The sequence below is a fragment of the Bos grunniens genome, chromosome 23 (assembly GCF_055505025.1).
Source record: "Bos grunniens cultivar Pamir isolate PY7600 chromosome 23, Bosgru_T2T1.0, whole genome shotgun sequence".
Classification (NCBI taxonomy): Eukaryota; Metazoa; Chordata; class Mammalia; order Artiodactyla; family Bovidae; genus Bos; species Bos grunniens.
In genome coordinates, this window is record NC_141187.1 from 20,822,526 (window position 1) to 20,847,670 (window position 25,145).

The window sequence follows — 25,145 nt, forward strand, 5'->3', positions numbered from 1 at the left end:
GACAGGACTGGATCCCTGGACTTGAATTAGGAGCCCTCCAGCCCAGAGAGGAGGCATCCACCCTCTTTCTGTGTGGGAAGCTCTCACTGCAGAGAAGGGGCAGTAGGTACAGGTAAAGTCTTAAAGCTATCAGAAATGTTGCTTCTGAAACTGCATCCATCAAGGCTTTGCTTAGGGCAATGGATCAAGGTGTTTAGGCAGAAGTTATTCTAGATAATACCGGACTGACTTTGCCTGTACCTACCTGTGTCTAGAACACATATGATGCTTACTTTACACATGATCATCTATGCCCAGCTCCACTCCAACCAGCCAAGTCAGAAGTCCTGGGCATGGGACCTGATCCTTGTCAATATTTTAAAAGCTCTCCAAGGGGATACCAATGTGTAATCAGATTGAAGAACCACTGGACTAAAGTGAAACAAAAATTTCATTACCCATCTTTGGATCTTTCATTTCCCCAAGAGTTTGGCTCCTTGTTGAAGGGTGGGGGTAGGGAGGACTATTTTCAGAATATGAGAAGAAAACTCGAGAAAATCAACCCTGCTCACCTGCGTATACACAGACATACACACAGAGACACACGAACAAACAGATACACACAGATACAAAGGCACATATACACACACACAAATACATGAACAAACAGATACTCGCAGACACACAAACACACGCAGACACAAACACAGACATATACAGACACAAACACAGACATATACAGACACACATCGATACAAACACACAGACCCCAGAGACACACACAGACACACATACACACAAACATACACACAGACACACAGGCAGACATGCACACACAGACACATACAAAGATACATACACTCAACACACACAAGCAAACTCTACAGTTCACCATGTCATTTTCCTTCTAGTGAGAGTTTTGAGTTTATCTTTCTGAGCATCCTTTTGCCATCAGACAGCTAAGTTCCCAACACTACCAGTGGGATTTCAGGAGAAAGACAAATATGGGGGTGCATTTACCTTATTTCCTCATGTGTTTGGCATTACTGCTTAAGCACTTTGACAAAATTTAGGAGATGGGAGCCTGCAGGGCCCCCAGTGCAACCAGCAGAGATCCCTCATGGAAGATAAGGTTTCCTGAATTGCTGTAAGTCACTGCATTTGCATTTGCTTCTGCCCCCTCAAATAAATCACTGCATTTGCAAAGAGAGGCTGCTTGATTGCATAACCCTGGTGTGGTTTCTATTCCATGGGGGCTCCAGGTAGAAAGGGAGAGTTTGCAAAAGGCAAAAAAGCCTGAGATCAAGCAAGCTGGATGCAGGCAGGTGAGACAAACCCTCATCTGGGTTGCCTCCCTTTTCTCCAAAAGGAATATTAAAGGTTTAGAAGAAAGAAACTCCCGGCTCCACTGTGAGTCTGGAAGAGATGATTAATGAAGTTTACCTTCGGTGAAACTTTGGTGCCAGAATTTGACATCTGAACCTCTCTTCATGCCACTAAGCCATGCTCATTTTTGAACAAGGAACATATAGGTTTCCTCAACCAACCTCTTTGGCCTGTCTTAATTTTGCTTGATTACTGCTTAATTTAAATGATTAAATGGCTAAGTGACCAGGTTGTGTGTGTGTGTGTTTGGGGGGATGGGAAGGAAAATGCTTTCTTTGTCCTGGATTGTCATTGTAAACTCAGCTGGAGATAGGACATTCCAATAAACTGGCAGAAATAACTCACCACCTTTAGAGAATGTCTGAACAGGTGATCATACCTATGATGGCAACAGCTAACATGTATTGAACATGAAATATGTCAGGCATTGTGTTAATTGTTTTCCATGTATAATTTTCTTTAATCCTCCCATCAAGCCAAAGAGGCAGGAATGACTATTATCCCCATGTTACAGATAAGAAAACTAAACCACAGAAGGATTCAGAACCTTGTTCCAAAGAAATAAATCCATGGCGATTGCAAGTTACCAATATTTAGCAGGAAGGACATACAATGCATCTTTCTGGTGGGAATCTTCTCAGAAAACCCCACATGGTTCTGATGGAAAATGTGAGAGGCTTCATCACCCCGCCCCTCCTCCCCGTTTCCCCTCTAGTCTCTCACAGAGATCCTGCTGCAGTTAAATGCATTGACTCACCTGTCTGTAAAATGAGCTGCCTCCCCATCTCCGCGCCCTCCCTTTTCCTGTATCAAAATCTACCCATCTTCCAGTTAAGTACCACGCTTAACTTGGGATGCACTATGGCGCCATCCCAACCACTCCAGTACAACCAGCTGTAAGAATTTTGTGTCCCCTGAATTCCACAAAATACTCTGCCTTTAAGAAATATTGGGCTTGTTTGCAACAACATGGATGGAACTAGGGATGATCATACTAAGTGAAGTAAGTCAGAGAAAGACAAACACCATTTGATATCACTTATATGTAGAAGCTGTAAAAAATGATACAAATGAACTTATTTACAAAACAGAAATAGACTCACGGACATAGAAAACAAACTTATGGTTACCAGAGAGGAAAGGGGCTGGGAGTATAAATTAGAAGTTCGGAATTAACAGACCCACTCCTATATATAAACTAGATAAAGGGCAAGAACCTGGTGTATAGCACAGGAAACTGTATTCAACATCTTGTAATAACCTATAATCAAAAAGAATCTGAAAAAAGAATATATATATATATAGAGAGAGAGGCTTCCCTAAGGGCTCAGAGGGTGAAGAATCTGCCTGCAATGCAGGAGACCTGGGTTCAATCCCTGGGTCTAGAAGATCTTCTGGAGGAGAGAATGACTACCCACTCTAGTATTCTTGCCTGGAGAATTCCATGGACAGAGGAGCCTGGCAGGTTACAGTCCATGGGATTGCAAAAAATCGGACATGACTAAGTGACTAACACACACACATATATATATAAACATATAACTGAATCAGTTTGCTGCCCACCTGAAACATTGCAAATCAACTATATTTCAATAAAAAATAAATAAAATATGGAATAATGCTTAAAAAGATAAATATTGGGCAAATGGTTCTTTCTATGTCTATATTACAAATACCTACGTCATATAAGCGTATTTTAAACTCTCTTCCTCTATGAGCACAGTGCCTGGCAGACAGCAGTTCTTTGAGAAATATTTTCTCAACATTATTTCGTGGACCAAAAAAGTCTATATTTTCACAGGACAAGCATGCAATTAAACGAGAACTGTTAAGAACAGAAGGGCATTGTAAAGTTTTACTTTAGGTACACACAATTGTATTCCAGCCCGGTGTTCAGAGACGGCTTTTACCCAGTTACCCATACTTTAAACAGGTTTTAAACTGGAGGGGCTTTGTGGACTGCTCTCTTCTGGAGTGTATACAGCAGGTATGACCAGCCAGACTGTCTCTACACGCATGTTTGCACTGTGGACCAGCCGTAGGCAGCACCCAACCATTCCCTTCTAATTTTCTGAACCTCAGTATGACAGGTGGTGGACACTTCATAGTACTGCCATAAGAATTGGTAAACACAGGGCCACACATTTAAAATATGCAGAAACAACAAACCAGATTCTTGAATCCAGTTCAAAAGAGTGTTCAAAACCGTAATCTTGAATGACAGAGCCATCCATTATGCTAGTGGACACACACATTCCCACCTGGGAAGCACCAGGGAGTCCTCTTGCACACCCCAAAACAAAGAATTCCGGGTCTTCCTTTAAGTCAAGACTAAGGGAGGGTGGGAAACGATCATGCAGTGTGATTCCCCTTTCCTTCCCCCTGAGACACAATGAGCAAGTGTCCTTTTTGTTGTGTGTGTGAACTGCTTAAATAAGAAGCTTCTGCTAGATCTTATTTTCAATATGAGAGGAGAAATCAAAATTCCCATTTCGCAAGCATGGCACCTTTTTCAGAACACAAAAGCAAAGGGGCAAAAGGAAAGAGAACGTGTGTCATCAGGAGACAATTACCCATGACAATCAGACAACTGCTGCAGACGTCTACTCAGTGAGGACCAGCGCCCTAGGATACTACATCTCGAGATGTGAAATTTATTTATGCCTGAACTTTCTTTATGGAAAACTGTTCAGGGGAAATGACTTGCTTCTTCTGCCTGACAAAGGAAATTTAGACAGCTCTTTTCCAACTTTGATTTTCTGAGAGCTGGGGATTGAAACTGCTGTCTTTAGAAGAGCTTTTGTTCAGTTTGCACATCATGGCCTATGTAAAGGACATTCCATGAAGAGGTTAAGGTCCCATGATCGGGGTGTCCTGGGTGCGATCATTATTATATGCGCTTTCTTCATTGAGTCATTGATTTGAAACCCCTCAAAACACTAAGGACTAGCAAATTCTTATTGACACGGAGACTATGAAAACATGTCTACTGTGAAAAGGATTGACGGGGGATCACCTAATAGGAAAGGCAAGAATACACAGACAATGATTTTTCAAACCTTATCACACGCAAAATGAATGTGCTGGTCTCTCTTCTAACTTATTCTAATTAACAGAGCCAGGCACTCACCCCATGCATTTCTAGCACAGATCCTGAGCTGAGAACTATGAATCAAAGTCCTGTTCCCTTAAGCTAACAAGGCTGCTGGCAGCTTCGGCAAACAGCAACAATGAAACAGAAGATTGCAGGTGCGTACCTTAACCTCCTGGTTGGTAAAGACCTCCACATCCACCACGCAGGCAACCAGAGTGGAAACATCACAGTCCATGCTAGGGGCTGGCATTCCCCCTCCGGAATTGACAAGAAAGAGTTAGGCAGCCTCCGAGTCCTGCAGGCTGGGAAGAACCTTCCAGGTAGATGGTGCCGGGGCTGGCCGGGCGCTGCCCTGCCCTGGGGATGGCCGAGCCGGGCACCTGAACCCACTCGGCTGTGCGCACACACACAGCCCGCCGCGGCTCAGGCAGCGCGGCAGAGTAAGAGCGGCCGGCTCTCTGATGGCAATGACATCACCACAAAGACTGACACAAGCTGGAGCTATTTTTTTTCCCCCAGCCTTTTATCTCTAGGCAGTGCAGTGGAGCAAATTGAACATGATTATGTGCTAAATCTGAACTCAGACTAAATCAATTCAGGCAGTAGCTCGCTAGGAACTGAGTCATAGCTGTTGTTTCAGCCGAGTGCTTATGTTTGCAAAAAGCCAGGGTGGGGCATGAGAGGGGGGCGGACATCTGACACCAGAGACTCTGTTTGGGTTGGGGGTGGGTGGGGGAATTATGCTGCCTATGAGCCTGCTGAGGTTAAGGTGTGACAATTTCTTTGCCTCAGAAAGGAGCAGGAAGTTGAGGCATTTTGCAAATTGCTTGGCTTCTGTTAATTGCCCTGTGCCTCTCGGAGCGGACACACATGTTCTGGGCACCCTAATGCATCTCGGGCGGGCATGGGCTAAATAGAAATCCATTCTTGGAGTGACTGAGAGAGCTGGGCATCAGTCATTTAGGCAGCCTGGTAAGAGGAGATAATTAGAGGTTTGTGAATGTCTATTTGAAGCACATAAGTGCAGACCAGGAACTCTAAAAGCACCCCTCGAAGCTCTGGATTTCAGGCTGTCGCCAAGGTCATTCAAACCCAAAGCGGCCAGTGGGAAGGAGTTCCAGCAAACGTCTCACGCAGGGACAGATGGCAGAGTCTAACAGGCAAACACACTGACGTGGGCCGTTGTCAGAACCTCAGGGCTTGATTTCACCCAAGACTTTGAACTTGTCCAGTGGCCTTTTCAGTCTCTTTTCCTGATTGTGAACCCCTGAAGGGCAGGGCTGGGGATAATTCATCTTTATATCTTGAGACTTTAGCTGAGTGGCTGGCATGAGAAGGCAGTAATTGTTTAATGTATGAACAAACCAAATGGGAACAGCCTTCACAGCAGAAGTGAGCAAAGGAAAAAAAAAAAAAAAACCTGAATCGTTTTCATTTTATCATTGGTTATAAAAATACCGGTAGAATGAACTGACATTCTGGCAGGATCTATGCCCAGTAGAATGCAGGTGCGTCTTCTGTGGCTATCAGAGGTCACGATTTGCAACAGATTGGTGCCTTTCTAACCCAAGGCTGGAAAAAGTGGTCAAATTTTGCAGGCAGATGAGAAAGGTGACCTTTTAGACTGAAGGCATACAAGTTTTCTGGTTGATCCTCATTTTGGGTTACATGTGACTCTAATGAAAGGGAAAGACAGTCTAATCAGTTCAGCTCAGTTCAGTTAAGTTGCTCAGTCGTGTCCGACTCTGCGATCCCATGGACTGCAGCACACCAGGCTTCCCAGTCCATCACCAACTCCCGGAGCTTGCTCAAATTCATGTCCATTGAGACAGTGATGCCATCCAACCATCTCATCCTCTGTCATCCCCTTCTTCTACCTTCAATCTTTCCCAGCATCAGGGTCTTTTCCACTGAGTCAGTTCTTTGCATCAGGTGGCCAAAGTACTGGAGTTTCAATTTCAACATCAGTCCTTCCAATGAATATCCAGGACTGATTTCCTTTAGGATTGACTGGTTAGATCCCCTTGCAGTCCAAGGGACTCTCAAGAGTCTTCTCCAACACCACAGTTCAAAAGCATCAATTCTTCGGTACTCAGCTTTTTTTATAGTCCAACTCTCACATCCATACATGACTACTGGAAAAACCATACCTTTGACTAGATGGACCATTGTTGGTAAAGTAATGGCTCTGCTTTTTAATATGCTGTCAAGTTGATCATAGCTTTTCTTCCAAGGAGCAAGCGTCTTTTAATTTCATGGCTGCAGTCACCATCTGCAGTGATTTTGGAGCCCAAGAAAATAGTCTCTCACTGTTTCCATTGTTTCCCCATCTATTTGCTATGAAGTGATGGGGCCGGATGTCATAATCTTCGTTTTCTGAATGTTGTTTTAAACCAACTTCTTCACTCTCTTCTTTCACTTTCATCAAGAGGCTCGTTAGTTCTTCACTTTCTGCCTTAAGGGTGGTGTCATCTGCATATCTGAGGTTACCGATATTTCTCCCAGCAATCTTGATTCCAGCTTGTGCTTCATCCAGCCTGGCATTTCACATGATGTACTCTGCATATAAGTTAAATAAGCAGGGTGACAATATATAGCCTTGACATACTCCTTTCCCGATTTGGAACCAGTCTGTTGTTCCATGTCCAGTTTTAACTGTAGCTGCTTGACCTGCATACAGATTTCTCAGGAGGCAGGTCAGGTGGTCTGGTATTCCCATTTCTTTCAGAATTTTCCACAGTTTGTTGTGATCCACACAGTCAAAGGCTTCGGCATAGTCAATAAAGCAGAAGTAGAAGTTTTTCTGGAACTCTCTTGCTTTTTTGATGATCCAATGGATGTTGGCAATTTGATCTCTGGTTCCTCTGCCTTTTCTAAATCCAGCTTGAACGTCTGGAAGTTCACAGTTCACATAGTATTGAAGCCTGGCTTGGAGAATTTTGAGCATTATTTTGCTAGCATGTGAGATGAGGGCAATTGTGCTGTAGTTTGAACAATCTTTGGCATTGCCTTTCTTTGGGATTGGAATGAAAACTGATCTTTTCCAGTCCTGTGGCCACTGCAGAGCTTTCCAAATTTGCTGGCATATTGAGTGCAGCACTTTCACAGCATCATCTTTTAGCACATCATCATCTTTTCATCTTTGAAATAACTCAACTGGAATTCCATCACCTCCACTAGCTTTCTTCATAATGATGCTTCCTAAGCATCACTGGACTTCACATTCCAGGACGTCTGGCTCTTGGTGAGTGATCACACTGCCGTGGTTATCTGGGTCATGAAGATCTTCTGTGTATTCTTGCCACCTCTTCTTAATATCTTCTTAGTTTTTCATACCAACTAATATCTTAGTTTTTCATACCATTTATGTCCTTAATTGTGCCCATATTTGCATGAAATGTTCCTTTGGTATCACTAATTTTCTTGAAGAGATCTGTAGTCTTTCCCATTCTATTATTTTCCTCTATTTCCTTGCACTGATCACTGAGGAAGGCTTTCTTATCTCTCTCCTTGCTATTCTTTGGAACTCTGCATTCAAATGGGTATATCTTTCCTTTTCTTCTTCACCTTTAGCTTCTCTTCTTTTCTCAGCTATTTGTAAGTCCTCCTCAGACAATCATTTTGCCTTTTTGCATTTCTTTTTCTTGGGGATGGTCTTGATCACTGCCTCCTGTACAATGTCACGTACCTCCATCCATAGTTCTTCAGGCACTCTATCAGATCTAATCCCTTGAACCTATTTGTCACTTCCACTGTATAATCATAAGGGATTTGATTTAGGTCATACCTGAATGGCCTAGTAGATTTCCCTACTTTCTTCAATTTAAGTCTGAATTTGGCAATAAGGAGTTCATGATCTGGGCCACAGTCAGCTTCCAATCTTGTTTTTGCTGACTGTATAGAGCTTCTCCATCTTTGGCTGCAAAGAATATAATCAATCTGATTTTGGTGTTGACCATCTGGTGATGTCCATGTCTCTTGTGTTGTTGGAAGAGGGTGTTTGTTATGACCAATGTGTTCTCTTGGCAAACTCTGTTAGCCTTTGACCTGCTTCGTTTTGTACCCCAAGGCCAGATTTGCCTATTACTCCAGGTATCTCTTGACTTCCTACTTTTGTATTCCAGTCCCCTATAATGAAAAGGACATCTTTTGGGGGTGTTAGTTCTAGAAGGTCTTGTAGATTTTCATAGAACTGTTCAACGTCAGTTTCTTCATCATTACTGGTTGGGGCATAGACTTGGATTACTGTGATATTGAATGTTTGCCTTGGAAACGGACAGAGATTATTCTGTCGTTTTTGAGATTGCATCCATGTACTGCATTTCAGACTCTTTTGTTGATTATGATGGGTATTCCATTTCTTCTAAGGGATTCTTGCCCACAGTAGTAGATATAATGGTCATCTGAGTTAAATTCGCCCATTGCAGTCCATTTCAGTTCACGGATTCCAAAAATGTTGATGTTTACACTTTCCATCTCCTGTTTGACCACTTCCAATTTGCCTTGATTCATGGACCTAACATTCTAGGTCCCTATTCAATATTGCTCTTTATAGCATTGAACTTTACTTCCATCACCAGTCACACCCACAGGTGTTGTTTTTGTTTTGGGTCTGTCTCTTCATTCTTTCTGGAGTTATTTCTCCACTGATCTCCAGTAGCATATTGGACACCTACTCACCTGGGGAGTTCCTCTTTCAGTGTCCTATCTTTTTGTCTTTTCATGCTGTTTATGGGCTTCTCAAGGCAAGAATACTGAAGTGGTTTGCCATTACCTTCTCCAGTGGACCACATTCTGTCAGAATTCTCCACCATGACCCATCCATCTTGGGTGGCCCTACACGGCATGTCTCATAATTTCATTGAGTTAGACAAGGCTGTGATCCATGTGATTAATGAAATCAGCTCACCAATAGAAATATTTAGACTGGTGAAACTCTGTGTGTGTGTGTGTGTGTGTGTGTACAGTACTTACTGTGTTGTCTAGGACACTGTGGGGAGTATGAAATTATGTCAACAGATAATTCAACTAACAGTTTCTGAGTGATGACTATGTACAGAGCTCTACCAGGTGCTCTGATGGATAAAGTGATGATATACCTCTAAAATGATGAATAAGTAAAATTCACTATCCTCAAGGGGTTTAAAATCCAGGGGAGAAGATAAGACATGGGGACAAACACGTCCACAACACAGCAATGGTGGCGGTGGCAAAGGACGTGCAGATGGCACTTGGTGGGAGCACTGGAGAAAGAGCAATGGACGCTGAAGGGACCCGGGGCAGATGAGCCTCAAGCAGCAGGACTTGACTTCTTCTCTGATCTTCAAACATAGGTAAAGGTCTATCAGACAAAGAAGGGGTGAGGAGAGCCCCCCCGCCAGGCAGGGGGTGCAGACTAGAAATATCCAGAGCAAAGGAAAAATACAGGGATTCCCCTGGTGGTCCAACAGTTAAGAGTCCACCTTGCAACACAGGGGACACCAACTCCATCTCTGGTCCAGGAAGATCCCACATATTGCAGAGCAACTAAGCCCATGCACCGCAACTACTGAAGCCATGTGCTGCAACTACCGAAGCCCGTGTGCCCTGGAATCCATGCTCCACAACAAGAGAGGCCTACAATTCAGAAGTTAAGTCTAGCACACAGGTCCACAGCTGATCAAAGAGCAACAAGGCAGTAGGGACGACCCATTATAACCATCTCTCTGTTCTCTTATAGGGTTTTGTGAATTATTTCACACTTTCTGTTTAAGGAAGAGCTACAAAGAGGTTACTCGGGGCTTTCCTGGTAGCTCAGTGGTAAAGAATCCACCTGCCAAAGCAGGAGATGCAAGAGGAACATCAGCTCAATCCCTGAGTTGGGAAGATCCCCTGGAGGACTAAATGGCAATTTCTTTCAGTATTCTTGCCTGGAAAAATCCTATGGACAGAGGAGCTTGGCAGGCTACAGTCCACAGGGTCACAAAGAGTCAGACACAGCTGAGCGACTGAGCATGCACATAAAGGTTAAATGTGTTATTTAAGAGAAAGAGCCTTGCTCTGACACATCTTGGCAGGAGGACATTAGTCTCTCTGGGAAATAAAGTCTCACCTCAAATTGTAAAATAGGTATTTTAGAGGCTTCCCTGGTAGCCTGGTGGTAAAATATTTTGCCTGTCAATGCAGGGGGCACGGGTTCGATCCCTGGTCCGGGAAGATTTCACATACCATGGAACAACTAAGGCCATGGAACACAGCTGCTGAGTGTGTGCTCTAGAGCTCAGGAGTCAAAACTGAAGAAGCCCACACACCCTAGAGCCTGTACTCTGCACCGAGAGAAGCCACCAAATGAGAAGCTCCTGTTCTCTGCAACTAGAGAAAAGCCTGTGCAGCAACCAAGACCCAGCACAGCCAAAAATAAACATAAATAAAAAATACATTTTTTTAAATAGATAGAAACACAGCTTCAGTTTCTCCTTTTCAGTTCGTTTCTTTCCTGGAGACTCCTGTACTCCTGAGTCCACTAACTTTACACATTCTTCTTTTAAAATATCTTTTCAAGGACACATTTCTCAATTCATTTCTATTAGCATGAAGTGACTGGTAACTTATAGTATTACCTGTCATAGAGGAATCTGTATGATGGGTAGTATTAGGTTGGCCAAAATGTTCATTCAGGTTTTTCCATAGGTTGCTACAAAAAGAAAATGAATGAACTTTTTGGCCAGCTCACTATTATAGGAGACCAAATTTTATACTGAGTAAATAGTGTTTTTAGAGTGAAATTACAGGCATCAAGAGCAAGTAGTGATTTTGAAATAAAATTATTGGATTTTTAATAGGTTGGTTCAACAAATTGGCTATATTATACTATTCAACTGCTTACACAAAACACTTTCCTATAGATCAGAATCCCTAGGACACTTCCCTGTTAAAATCGTGCCCCATTTCTCTAGATAGAAGGTATTTTTGATGGCTGGGAGATGACTGGCAGCCTGCATATAAGCACTGGGCTATGGCTACAAGGTCCTACGAACCCTGGCTCTTGTCTGCTCTCCCATCTCAGCCCATCATTTCTCCCTTTCCTCTCCAAATCCTAGATTAACTGGTCTTCTTTGGATTCCAAAAACAAAACAAAACAAATGCCAAGCTCTTTCTGATCTCAGGGACTTTGCACTTGCTATTGCTTTTGTCAAAAAAAAAAAAAAAAAATCCAGATCTCTGCATGGCTGGCTCCTTCTTATCAGGCTCATCTCAGCTCAGAGGTCATCTCCTTGGAGAAGTCTTCCCTGATCACCTAAATAAAAATATGTGTGTCTGTGTGTGCGTGCACATGCACACACACAGACTCAAACGCTATCCGGCATCTTCTTTCTAATTTTATTCATAGCACTTTTCACTGTCTGTAAGTATCCACTTAATTCTTGACTTGTTCTCTACAACCCCAACTACAAAGTAATCTCCACAAAAACAGAGGGTTTTGTTTCTTCTGTTCTCTGCCGTATTCTCAGAGGCTAGGAAAAGTTCCTGACACTTAGGTACTCTCGGTAGTGTCTGAAGTGTGAGTGAATAAAGAAATAAATTAATCTTAAAAGGCAAGGACTCAGACACATAGGGATGTCTCCGGACCTGGAGTTAGGAAGGTCGTCACAGGAGGATACATGGATTGACAGCGAGTTGAGGCACTGAGCCCCAAGTGGGCAGGAAGAAATGGGGACCTTCCAATCCCCAAACCAGCAGCTAAATCTTATTTGCTCATGAGCACAGATATTCCCATTACAACTATGGGCTGTCAGAGGCTTTGCTCCCTCTGTGTATCCTTCTGGATCACTTGAGTTTGCTTTCAATGTTTATTGTTGAAAACTCAGATGTATTCAAAAGTTGAGAGAACACTATAATGAGCTTTCATATACCCACCACCCAAGCACAACAATAGCTTGGGACCCACCTTCCTTCCTGGCAGAGTGTGGTTCCCCAGACCAAGAGTATCAACAGCACCTGGGAATTTGTTAGAAAGGCAAATTCTTTTTTTTTTTTTAACTTTTTATTTGTATTGAGGGATAGCTGATCATGGATTGCCTGGATTAGAATCTGGATTTCTTTGACCTTAGAGTTCCTTCGGGCTTCCTTGGGGGCTCTGTGGTAAAGAATCAGCCTGCCAATGCAGGACACTCAGGTTTGATCCCTGGGTCAGGAAGATCCCTAGAGGAGGAAACGGCAACCCACTCCAGTATTCTTGCCTGGAAAATCCCAGAGACAAAGGAACCTGGAGAACTACAGTCGAAGGCAAAAGAGTTGCAAAAGAGTCAGCCATGACTTAGCGACTAAATCAACAACAATACAGCCAATTAACAATATTGTGATACTTCAGATGAATATCAAAGGGGACCCAGCCATACATATGCACGTATCCATTCTCCCACAGACTCTCCTCCCTTCCAGGCTGCCACATAATATTGAGCAGAGTTCCGTGTGAGGAAAGAGAAATTCTTGAGCCACATCCAAGATTGGGTAGGTTGGACCAGTATCTATATTTTAACAAGACCTCTGAACTAAGTAATTCTGGTGCAAGTTCAAGTCTGAGCACCAGTGTTCCTTGTCCCTGAGAGCTGACACTCTCTGTTATTCTGACGTCATATCATTTCATCTGTAAAAATGTCATTGTCTATCTCTAAAAGACAAGGGCTTGTCTTTTGAAATCACAATACTTATCACACACACTCCTGAAAGCAAGACTAGTTCCTTAGTACCATAAAATGTCCTACTAGGGTTCACATTTCTCTCACGGTACTACAAATGTTCTCTTCCCTCCTGGTCCCTCTCCATGCACTCCCTGGTCCTGTCCTGCTGTCCCTTCCTTCGGTCCTTCCTTTATCTAACATTTCCGTTACTTAAATTCCCGATGGGGCAGTGCGTAAAGAATCTGCCTGCAATGCAGGAGACTCAGGAGACATTGGTTTGATCCCTGAGTCAGGGAGATCCCCTGGAGAAGGAAATGGCAATCCATTCCAGTATTCTTGGGGATAGTTCCATGGAAAGAGGAGCCTGGCAAACTACAGTCCATGGGGTCCCCAAAAATCTGACAAGACTGAGTGCCTATGCACTTGGCCCTCAGTTCAGGTCAGTCGCTCAGTCGTGTCCAACTCTTTGCGACCCCATGAATCGCAGCACGCCAGGCCTTCCTGTCCATCACCAACTCCCGGAGTTCACCCAAACTCATGTGCATCAAGTCAGTGATGCCATCCAGCCATCTCATCCTCTGTCGTTCCCTTCTCCTCCTGCCCCCAATACCTCCAGCAACAGGGTCTTTTCCAATGAGTCAACTCTTCGCATGAAGTGGCCAAAGTACTGGAGTTTCAGCCTCAGCATCAGTCCTTCCAATGAACACCCAGGACTAGTCTCCTTTAGGATGGACTGGTTGGATCTCCTTGCAGTCCAAGGGACTCACAAGAGTCTTCTCCAACACCACAGTTCAAAAGCATCAATTCTTTGGCACTCAGCCTTCTTCACATTCCAACTCTCACATCCATACATGACCACTGGAAAAACCATAGCCTTGACTAGACGGACCTTTGTTGGCAAAGTAATATCTCTGCTTTTTAATATGCTATCTAGGTTGGTCATAACTTTCCTTCCAAGGAGTAAGCATCTTTTAATTTCATGGCTGCAGTCACCATCTGCAGTGATTTTGGAGCCCCCCCAATAAAGTCTGACACTGTTTCCACTGTTTCCCCATCTATTTCCCATGATGTGATAGGACCAGATGCCATGATCTTAGTTTTCTGAATTTAAACCAACTTTTTCACTCTCCTCTTTTACTTTCATCAAGAGGCTTTTTAGTTCCTCTTCACTTTCTGCCATAAGAGTGGTGTCGTCTGCATATCTGAGGTTATTGATATTTCTCCCGGCTTCTTGATTCCAGCTTGTGCTTCTTCCAGCTCAGCGTTTCTCATGATGTACTCTGCATATAAATTGAATAAGCAAGGTGACAATATACAGCCTTGATGTACTCCTTTTCCTATTTGGAACCAGTCTGTTGTTCCATGTCCAGTTCTAACTGTTGCTTCCTGACCTGCACATAGGTTTCTCAAGAGGCAGGTCAGGTGGTCTGGTATTCCCATCTCTTTCAGAATTTTCCACAGTTTATTGTGATCCACACAGTCAAAGGCTTTGGCATAGTCAATAAAGCAGAAATAGATGCTTTTCTGGAACTCTCTTGCTTTTTCCATGATTCAGGGGCAATTTGATCTCTGGTTCCTCTGTCTTTTCTAAAACCAGCTTGAACATCTGGAAGTTCACGGTTCACGTATTGCTGAAGCCTGGCTTGGAGAATTTTGAGCATTACTTTACTAGCGTGTGAGATGAGTGCAATTGTGCGGTAGTTTGAGCATTCTTTGGCATTGCCTTTCTTTGGGATTGGAATGAAAACTGACCTTTTCCAGTCCTGTGGCCACTGCTGAGTTTTCCAAATTTGCTGGCATATTGAGTGCAGCACTTTCACAGCATCATCTTTCAGGATTTGGAATAGCTCCACTGGAATTCCATCACCTCCACTAGCTTTGTTTGTAGTGATGCTTTCTAAGACCCACTTGACTTCACATTCCAGATGTCTGGCTCTAGGTGAGTGATCACACCATTGTGATTATCTGTGTTGTGAAGCTCTTTTTTGTACAGTTCTCCTGTGTATTCTTGCTACATCTTCTGCTTCTGTTAGGTCCATATCATTTCTGTCCTTTATCGAGCCCATCTTTGCATGAAATGTTCCCTTGAAATCTCTAATTTTCTTGAAGAGATCTCTAGTCTTTCCCATTCTGTTGTTTTCCTCTATTTCTTTGCATTGATTGCTGAGGAGGCTTTCTTATCTCTCCTTGCTATTCTTTGGAACTCTGCATTCAAATGGGTATATCTTTCCTTTTCTTCTTCACCTTTAGCTTCTCTTCTTTTCACAGTTATTTGTAAGGCCTCCTCAGACAGCCATTTTGCTTTTTTGCATTTCTTTTCCATGGGGATGGTCTTGATCCCTGTCTCATGTACAATGTCATGAATCTCTGTCCATAGTTCATCAGGCACTCTATCAGACCTAGTCCCTTAAATCTATTTCTCACTTCCACTGTATAATCATAAGGGATTTGATTTGGGTCATACCTGAATGGTCTAGTGGTTTTCCCTACTTTCTTCAATTTAAGTCTGAATTTGGCAATAAGGAGTTCATGATGTGACAGAATGTGGTCCATTGGAGAAGGGAATGGCAAACCACTTCAGTATTCTTGCCTTGAGAACCCCATGAACAGTATGAAAAGGCAAAATGATAGGATACTGAAAGAGGAACTCCCCAGGTCAGTAGGTGCCCAATATGCTACTGGAGATCAGTGAAGAAATAACTCCAGAAAGAATGAAGGGATGGAGCCAAAGCAAAAACAATACCCAGCTGTGAATGTGACTGGTGATAGAAGCAAGGTCTGATGCTGTAAAGAACGATATTGCATAGGAACCTCAGATGTCAGGTCCATGAATCAAGGCAAATTGGAAGTGGTCAAACAGGAGATGGCAAGAGTGAACGTTGACATTCTAGGAATCAGCAAACTAAAATGGACTGGAATGGGTGAATTTAACTCAGATGACCATTATATGTGCTACTGTGGGCAGGAATCCCTTAGAAGAAACGGAGTAGCCATCATGGTCAACAAAAGAGTCTGAAATGCAGTACTTGGATCCAATCTCAAAAACGACAGAATGATCTCTATTCATTTCCAAGGAAAACCATTCAATATCATGGTAATCCAAGCCTATGCCCCAACCAGTAATGCTGAAGAAGCTGAAGTTGAACAGTTCTATGAAGACCTACAAGACCTTTTTGAACTAACACCCAAAAAAGATACCCTTTTCATTACAGGGGACTGGAATGCAAAAGTAGGAAGTCAAGAAACCCCTGGGGTAATCAGCATATTTGGCCTTGGAGTATGGAATGAAGCAGGGCAAAGACTAATAGAGTTTTGCCAAGAGAATGCACTGGTCATAGCAAACACCCTCTTCCAACAACACAAGAGAAGACTCTACACATGGACATCACCAGATGGTCAACACCAAAATCAGATTGATTATATTCTTTGCAGCCAAAGATGGAGAAGCTCTATACAGTCAGCAAAAACAAGATTGGGAGCTGACTGTGGCTCAGATCATGAACTCCTTATTGGCAAATTCAGACTTAAATTGAAGAAAGTAGGGAAAACCACTAGACCATTCAGGTATGACCTAAATCAAATCCCCTTTTACCTGTTGGTCCTACTAATTAGATCCTGAGGCTTGGTAGATTTGGGTTGGCAAGACTCCTTCATGGATAGTGTTGTGTACTTAGTGGGTAGGTAATTATTGTAATTAGTGGATAGGTAATGCCTGACCATCTCTTTTTGTGGAATTAGTAGTCTTTTATGCTCAACGCCTAGATTCACTCTTTTATTAGAAGTTGCAGAATGATGATATCCCCTCAGGGCTTCCCTGGTGGCTCAGATGATAAAGAATCTGCCTGCAATGTGGAGGCCCAGGTTCAATCCCTGGGTCGGGAAGATTCCCTGGAGAAGGAAATAGCTACCCACTCCAGTAGTCTTGCCTAGAGAATCCCATGGACTGAGGAGCCTGGTGGGCTACAGTCCTCGAGGTCCCAAAGGGTTGGACACACTGAATGAGGAACACTTTCACTTCATTTATTCATGGAATACTTCTGTTACAAGGAACCACTTCCTATCCACCATGAAGTTATCCTGAGTTTGTGTTTTGTAAGACAGACAAAATACACACTTGATGCTTTTCCTTTATTAACTAGCTCTTTGTTTTTTAATGACTTGTTTCCCATTATCCTTCAAAGAAGACCACTGAACAATTTTTACTTTATTAAGCATCATCATGAACTCATAAACTAAACAGACTTGATGGGTTTAAATTCACTGTCATTTTATCTTCAGTTCAGTTCAGTTCAGTCGCTCAGTCGTGTCCGTCTTTTTGTGACCCCATGAATCGCAGCACGCCAGGCCTCCCTGTCCATCACCATCTCCCAGAGTTCACTCAAACTCACGTCCATTGAGTCGGTGATGCCATCCAGCCATCTCATCCTCTGTCATCCCCTTTTCCTCCTGCCCCCAATCCCTCCCAACATCAGAGTCTTTTCCAATGAGTCAACTGTTTGCATTTTATCTTACTGATGCTTAAATTGCTGGTGAGGATATAATCAGGTTGGCTCCTGTGTCCTTTTGACACAATCTCCGTCGTCTTTGAGGGTTACCTCACCATCTGGCAGGACAAGATGTTCCAGACTCATCCTGTCCATTTCCTGCCCTAGATAAGGAATCAGCCATTTCTTTCTCAGTTTAATTTAGTATTTCAACATATTTCAAGATCATAATCTGTAGACTTTGAGATGTTCTTTGCACTGAGTTGGTTATTATTTACAAGAGTTCTTAGTGGCCTGAGCTAGAACATATATAATGTGTTTTATTTATTTTTTTAAAATAATAAGGTCTTACTTTTAAACTTTTTTAAATTTATTTTTTAATTGAAGTGTAGTTGAATTTGTTGTTGTTGTTGTTGCTATTCAGTTGCTAAGTTGTATCCAACTCTTTGCTACGCCATGGACTGCAGCATGCCAGGCTTCCCTGTCCTTCCCTATCTCCTGGACTTTGCTCAAATTCATGTCAATAATATGTTTTAAAGATGACATGCATCATGAGTTCAGACTGATAATTCAAAATCAAATCCAGAATTTTTTAATCTCACATCTGTATCCTCTCTCTTCCACATCAAATATCTTATTTCTTACCAGTAATACAATTACTCATGTGCTTTATTCCATACTGCAATACACAGCAGCTTCAGAATCACAATAATCACTAGGAAAAATTTAAGATTCTCCCCCAGGTCTTTTTGTCCTAGGGGTATACCCATAAGCCTGGTAGCAATTCCCCTTCAGTGACAGAAGCTCAGGACTGTATCTAACCATGCTCTTTTCACCATAAAGCCACTTTCAGACAAGAAACTGAAAGAAAAAGTGGAGGAAGTCTTGGAAGCATTGAAATCATGGTTTGCAGTTGTTCCCGAGGCCCAGGGCACCTGTCCTTCCATGGATCTCCTCAGTCAGGTCTTCCCTTGGTGATGTTCCATATCCTAATATTATCCCAGCCAATGCCTCCCTGTTTTCCCCAAACTAATTCAGATATTGTTTCTGTCACTAACAATCAAAAAAGTCCTAGCGCTCTCTCTCTCTCTCTCACACACACACAGCCCTAGCATAACAGATGACTCTAAGGTGGGAGTCACTCATCAGGAACCACATTTTCAGGTCTCTGAACTGTCCCATGGGACCCTCCTCCCCCTGATTAGACTTCAGATGAGGGAGCTGCCACCCTCTAACTCTCCCTCTTGAGGTAACAGCAGGAGTCCCAGGATGGAGTTCTGTTAAGAAAACCTGCTCAGAGAACCACCTTGCCATCTCCACTTGCTTCTCCCTATCAATCCCTCCTTTCAGACTTCAGAGTGATCTAAGTAGTTTCCAGACTCCTGCTTTGAAAATCCACATATTGGTCTGATACCTACCTCTGTTCGAAATGTCATATTTACTGTTTCATCACCCCTCAGTTGATGCATGATATGATGACGTGATGTATTTGCTACAAATGATGTTGATACAAGGTATAGTATGAGTACAGGACAAGTATAAGTTTGCCATATGGAACAGGCATTAGAAAAGCTTTCCCTGAGGAAGGAACGTTTTGCTAAACTTTGAAAAATAAGCAGTTTTCTAGTTATCCAGACAGGCAGACAAGTAGGGAGGTGACATTTTAAGTATAGGTAGGGGCTTGGGCTGACGTGGTAAGGTAAGAGCGTGAGTGGCCCAGTATTGCTGAACATGAAATTGCAGATGGAGTTGGGGATTAAAGGTGGGGAGCCATGGAAAATGCAGCAGGACTGCTAGGCAGGGGCCTGACCATGAAGAGCTTTGTGAGTTATTGGTAGGAATTTAAACTTTATTCCATAGGAATAATGACCCAGTGGAGGCTACAACGGTAGCTTCTTGGCTCTTCCTGTCTCTAATTTTACTGCCACTGAATTCATCCTGCAGAAAATCTGTGGCCAGGGGAAATTTTCTACTAAGAAAAATTATATTCTCTCTATGACTGTGTCAGTCAGTTCAGTCTCTCAGTCGTGTCTGACTCTTTGCGACTCCATGGACTGCAGCAAGCCAGGTTTTCCTGTCCATCACCAACTCCTGGAGCTTACTCAAACTCATGTCCATCGAGTTAGTGATGCCATCCAACCATCTCATCCTCTGTCGTCCCCTTCTCCATAAGTGTGTGTTGTGGGCTAAGTCACTTCAGTCATGCCCGCCTCTGCATGCTATGGACTGTAGCCCACCAGGCTCTTCTGCCCATGGGATTCTCCAGGCAAGCATACTGAAGCAGGTTGCCATTTCCTTCTCCGGGAGATCTTCCTGACCTATGGATTGAAGCCCATGTCTCTTAAGTCTTCTACACTGGCAGGCAGGTTCTTTACCACTAATGCCACCTAGGAAGCCATGAGAGTGGCACTTAAAGTTGGAACCAGGGGCAGCAAATATGCAAGAGATTCTAGTAAGGGAATGTTGGAAATCTAATGGGCAAATAGTCTTCTGAGACCTTGCGGCGGGAATTTCTAGCACCACCTTAGTGGAAGGCAAGCTTTCTCCACTAAAATAATGCATATTACTTCCACATACATAATGCACATAAATCCATTATAGCTCTTATCTCCCTGTAGGGTTTAAATGTTTTATAGTGTCCTCAGCACTTAGCACGTTGCCAGGCATAATGCATGCAATCAAGACGATGTCTGATCAGTGAATCAAAGAATGTATGAATAAGAGACAAGACGAGCTGAGGCCACCCCCACTTCTTTTCATGAATGGGTTATTTTTGAGTCATCTATATGAGTAGCGGCTCCGTCAGCTTTAGTCTTTGGTGCTTAGCATAAAGTTTCCTACCCCACCACCCTACTCATCAAGTTTTGAGAGTTCTAGCAATGTAAACTGGAAGAACTGATAAGACGCATAGCCACGAAGCCTCAGACATATATGATATGTACTAAGTCGCTTTAGTCATGTCTGACTCTTTGCAACCCTGTGGACTGTAGATACCAGGCTCCTCTGTCCATGGGATTCTCCAGGCAATAATAATGATGTGGGTTGCCATTTCCTCCTCGAGGGGATCTTCCTAACCCAGGGATTGCACCCGTGTCTCTTAAGTCTTCTGCATTGTCAGGTGGGTCCTTTACCATTAGCACTACTGGGAAGACCAGAAGCCTCAGACATACTTACGTGTATATGGAGAGATGGCTGAAAGTCCACTGAGCCTTGTGTTCCTTCCACAATACAGAGCCATTTCTGGAAAGTGGTTTCCCAATTGGGGTTATGATTTCCAGTCTGCCTGAGTTCTAGCCAATGGAATGGGAACAGAATGAATGCCACTTACAGGCCTGGCCCATAAGAACCTCCAGCTGAACTCATTTCTTTTCTTCAATTTGATCTTTGGAGTTGAAGATGATGGAGTCTTTATTAGCTTAGGTGTCTGAATGACTGCATGGATCACACTCCTATTTCCTTCACCCTCTTCCCCATCACACTGCCAATGGGGTTTACAAACCTCCCTTTCTGTAAGCCCCTAAGACTTGAGAGCATATTGGCTAGAGAAGGCAGCATTACTTTAACTAATACCGCATGTGTGCGTGTACCTGTCCATGTTGAAGTATGCACTGAGAACGCAAAATCCAATTTCATACAGAATCAAATACCAAATGGGGACACGACCAGAAGTAAGATGATTTAGTCCTGAAATGTAGAAGATCTTTCATTTTAAATTGAATTTGAATGTCTTAAATTAGCAAATGAGCAGGTAATCCTATTGTTATTTGATCTATCATGGTTAGTCTATGTCAAGACAGAAACCAAGAGAATAAATGGAGTTTGAGAAGAGCTAAAAAGCAGAGAAGATCAAATGAATGAGATCAGAAAAGGTTTCCTGGTAAAAATTCATAACTTTTAAAAATAGCCGAGTTAGTCATACATGCTGATTATGATCAATGAGATTTCAAATAAATAAATCATCAGGATTATGTGTAAGAAACATAGATTAGGAATAACTAGAAGGACATTATGATTACATCATTGGATTTTGGCAAGCTACAGGCTGCTAATGCCTGTACTTTAAGAAGATTCCATCTGCTTAAAAACGGCAGGTAAGAACATCAAATGACTTGCTCTGTATTTCTAACCACTCTAGGGCCAGCCTAAGAAGGAAGGCATCTGAAAAAGTAAGTCTTCCTTCACAACCTGTATTTCTTTTATTTTCCCTCCCTTTTCAAGGAGAGGTTTTGGTAACTCAAAAGCTAGGTCAGGGACTTCCTTGGTGGTCCAGTAGTTAAGACTCCGTGCTCCCAATGCAGGGGTCTTGAGTTTGATCCCTGGTTAGGGAACTAGATACCACACGCTGCAACTAAGAGTTCACATGCAGAATGAAGATCAAAGATCCTGCATGTAGCAACTAAGACCTGACATAGTCAACTAAACAATAAATAAATAGTAAATAATAGCTAGGACAGAGGAAGGCAAAGAGAGTTAAGAAGCCATGTGGAATACAATGGAATATTACTCAGCCATAGAGAAGAACAAATTTGAGTCAGCTGTAGTGAAGTGGACATACCTAGAGCCTGTTATACAGAGTGAAGTAAGTCAGAAAGAGAAAAGCACATATTGTGTATTAGTGCATATATATGGAATCTAGAAAAATGGTACTGATAAATCTATGTGCAGGAAAGAAATGGAGATGCAGACATAGAGAATGGACTTGTAGACACACAGAGAGAAGGATAAACCGAGAAAGTAGCACTGGCATACATACACTGCTGCTGCTGCTGCTGCTAAGTCGCTTCAGTCATGTCTGACTCTGTGTGACCCCATAGACGGCAGCCCACCAGGCTTCCCCATCCCTGGGATTCTCCAGGCAAGAACACTGGAGTGGGTTGCCATTTCCTTCTCCAATGCAGGAAAGTGAAAAGTGAAAGTGAAGTTGCTCAGTCATGTCCAACCCTCAGCGACCCCATGGACTTCAGCCTTCCAGGCTCCTCCATCCATGGGATTTGCCAGGCAAGAGTACTGGAGTGGGTATTGTGTATAAAATAGACAACTAGTGGGAAGCTGCTTTATAGCACGGGGAACCCAGCATGGTGCTCTGAGACCTAGAGGGGTGGGGGAGGCTCAAAAGGGAGGGGATACATATATAATTCTGACTGGTTCACACCGTTATACAGCAGAAACCAATACAACATTGTAAAGCAATCATACCCCAATTACAAACTTTTAAGAAATCTCTTAAAATGTTGGAGAAGAAAAGAAAGAAGCCACATGGAAATACACAAAAGGGGAGTTTCCAGTATCGGACAGCCGGCTGATTATCCACATTCGTACCACCTAGATTGGGCTTTGGGTGAGGTGTGTCTGTCGTGCAAGGCAATACCTTTGGAAATTTCCAAAGTTTTGAGAAATCAAACTTTCTTTGACAACCCTATGTCATTTGAGTGTTTTCATAGAGCTGGAGAGTCAAGAGGAGAGAAACTAAGAAGCTGGCAATAGAGGATTTTCTCTAGGCTCAAGGCAATAAGGGCCAAGAGATTTTCAGGTTACTTTCAGTAGTATGGCAAGCCATACTACTTCATCAAAATAGGTAAGGAGAAAGTCTCAGGACAAATACTATACAAAAGAATTTTTAAATGCACACTGTTATATTTAAAATGGACAATCAACAAGGACCTACTGTATAGCACAGGGAACTCTGTTCAGTGCTATGTGGCTGCCTGGATGGGAGGGGAGTTTGGAGGAGAATGGGTACATGTATACGTACAGCTGTGTCCCTTCACTGTTGACCTGAAACCATCACAACATTGTCAATCAGTTATACTCTAATACAAAATAAAAAGTTGTAAAACCTGTGCATTGGGAAGTTTTCTTTGTGCTGTGTCTCTGGGACACATGGTATGTAGAAATGGAGAAAAATGTAGATTTCTAATAGTAGAATCATAAGTAAACTTATCAAAGAGGAAGTTTTCATGAAGCATGGCTCTGGGATATGCATTTGAAATTCTAGTGTTACTATTTTTGGCATATATGGAGTTTTCAATACTCCGTTGGTGAAAATAGAATTTGGAATCATCTTTCTGAAATGAAGGAGGCTTTAAAAAATAAATGAAGTACATAGAAATTTCCATTCTGGTTAAAGGTAGAAAGTTGCAGGAAACCATTATGCTAGTCTCTCAAAAAGAATACGAACTACACAATCACAGATTTTTAAAAACCCCTAAGAGAGCTGATGAAAAAGAAAACTAAGTGAACTAAATTCCATATAGCAAAAAGTTCTTCTCATGAGAGAAGAGAGGCATGTCTGATTTTACCTTTTGAGTAATAGTGGGAGAAAGAAGAATTCACTAGAACCAGATGGGTTCCTAGCAAACTTTTATGGTTTTATGTGGGCTGGGATAATGCGTTAGAATCCCAAAGAGCTCCAGACAAAGAGTAAGTCAGTAAAGTCACTATTTTATCCAGACAAAAACTAAAATAAGGCAAAAGAGATCTGCGGGATAATATACCTTAACAGATGCATAATTAGAGTCCCCAAAGTAGAAGAGAGGATAATGCAGAATAAACAAATAGTCATTCCCTTTTCCAGGGGATATTCCCAACCCAGGGACCGAACCCATGTCTCCTGCATTATACACAGTTTCTTTACCATCTGAGCCACCTGGGAAGCCCTATAAGATAATGGCCAAGATTTTCTCCAAATCAATTAAAATGTCAATGTATAAATTCAAGAAGTTCATTAAACTCTAAGAAGACCAAAGCTAGACATATCATAGATAAATTCCTAAAATTCAAAATTAAAGAGAAAGTATTAAAAGCAGGAAGAGGAAAAAGAGATTACAAGAATAGGAATTAAGACTGATTTCTTTTGTGAAACAATAATGGCCAAAACTGGGCTTCCCAGGTGGCACTAGTGGTAAAGAATTCCCTGCTAATACAGGTGACGCAAGACATGCAGTTTCAATCCCTGGATCGGGAAGATCCCCTGGAGTAGGAAATGGCCCCCTACTGCAATAGTCTTGCCTGGAAAACTTCACGGGCAGAGAAACCTGGCGGGTTACAGTCCCTGGGGCCACAAAGAGTTGGACATGACCACGCGACTGAGCACACACACACTCAGAGTGGTCGTGATACAATGGAACAACATATTCACCGTGAAGAAAGAAAAACAACAAACTGTCAACCAAGATTTCGATATCCAGCAAAAACAGCTTTCAAATATGAAAGCAAATCCTTCTCTGTTGCTTCTGAGAGTGTAAAATAGTACAGGCACTTGGGAAAACAGTTTGATAGTGTCTTAAGAAGTTAAACATACAATTAAAATAAGACCCAGTAATCCCACTACTTGGTATCTACTCAGGAAAAATGAAGACCTATGCTGACACAAAGACTTGTATAAAAATGCTCATAGTAGTGTTATTATAATAGGCCCCAAGTGGAAACAATACAATTAACTGGTGAATGGAAAGTCAAAATGTATATTCATACATTAAAATGCTTAAAAAGGAACAAACTACTGACATGTTGTAACATGGATAAACCTCATGAACATTATGC

At 42.5% G+C, this 25,145-nt stretch overlaps 1 protein-coding gene across 3 annotated transcripts in view; it reads right to left on the reverse strand.

Moving 5' to 3' along the window:
- RCAN2 (regulator of calcineurin 2) overlaps positions 1 to 25,145 on the reverse strand; it is a 284,585-nt gene that overhangs the window by 98,518 nt on the left and 160,922 nt on the right. Inside the window, exon 1 of one of the 3 annotated variants that reach the window (XM_086371978.1) lies at positions 4,623 to 5,083. The exons of the other annotated variants lie outside the window; for them this stretch is intronic. Coding sequence (XP_086228104.1) covers positions 4,623 to 4,709 — 87 coding nt within the window. The 5' untranslated portion in view covers positions 4,710 to 5,083. Of the gene's footprint in view, positions 1 to 4,622; positions 5,084 to 25,145 lie in introns of those variants that run through there. 3 annotated transcript variants of the gene reach the window in all.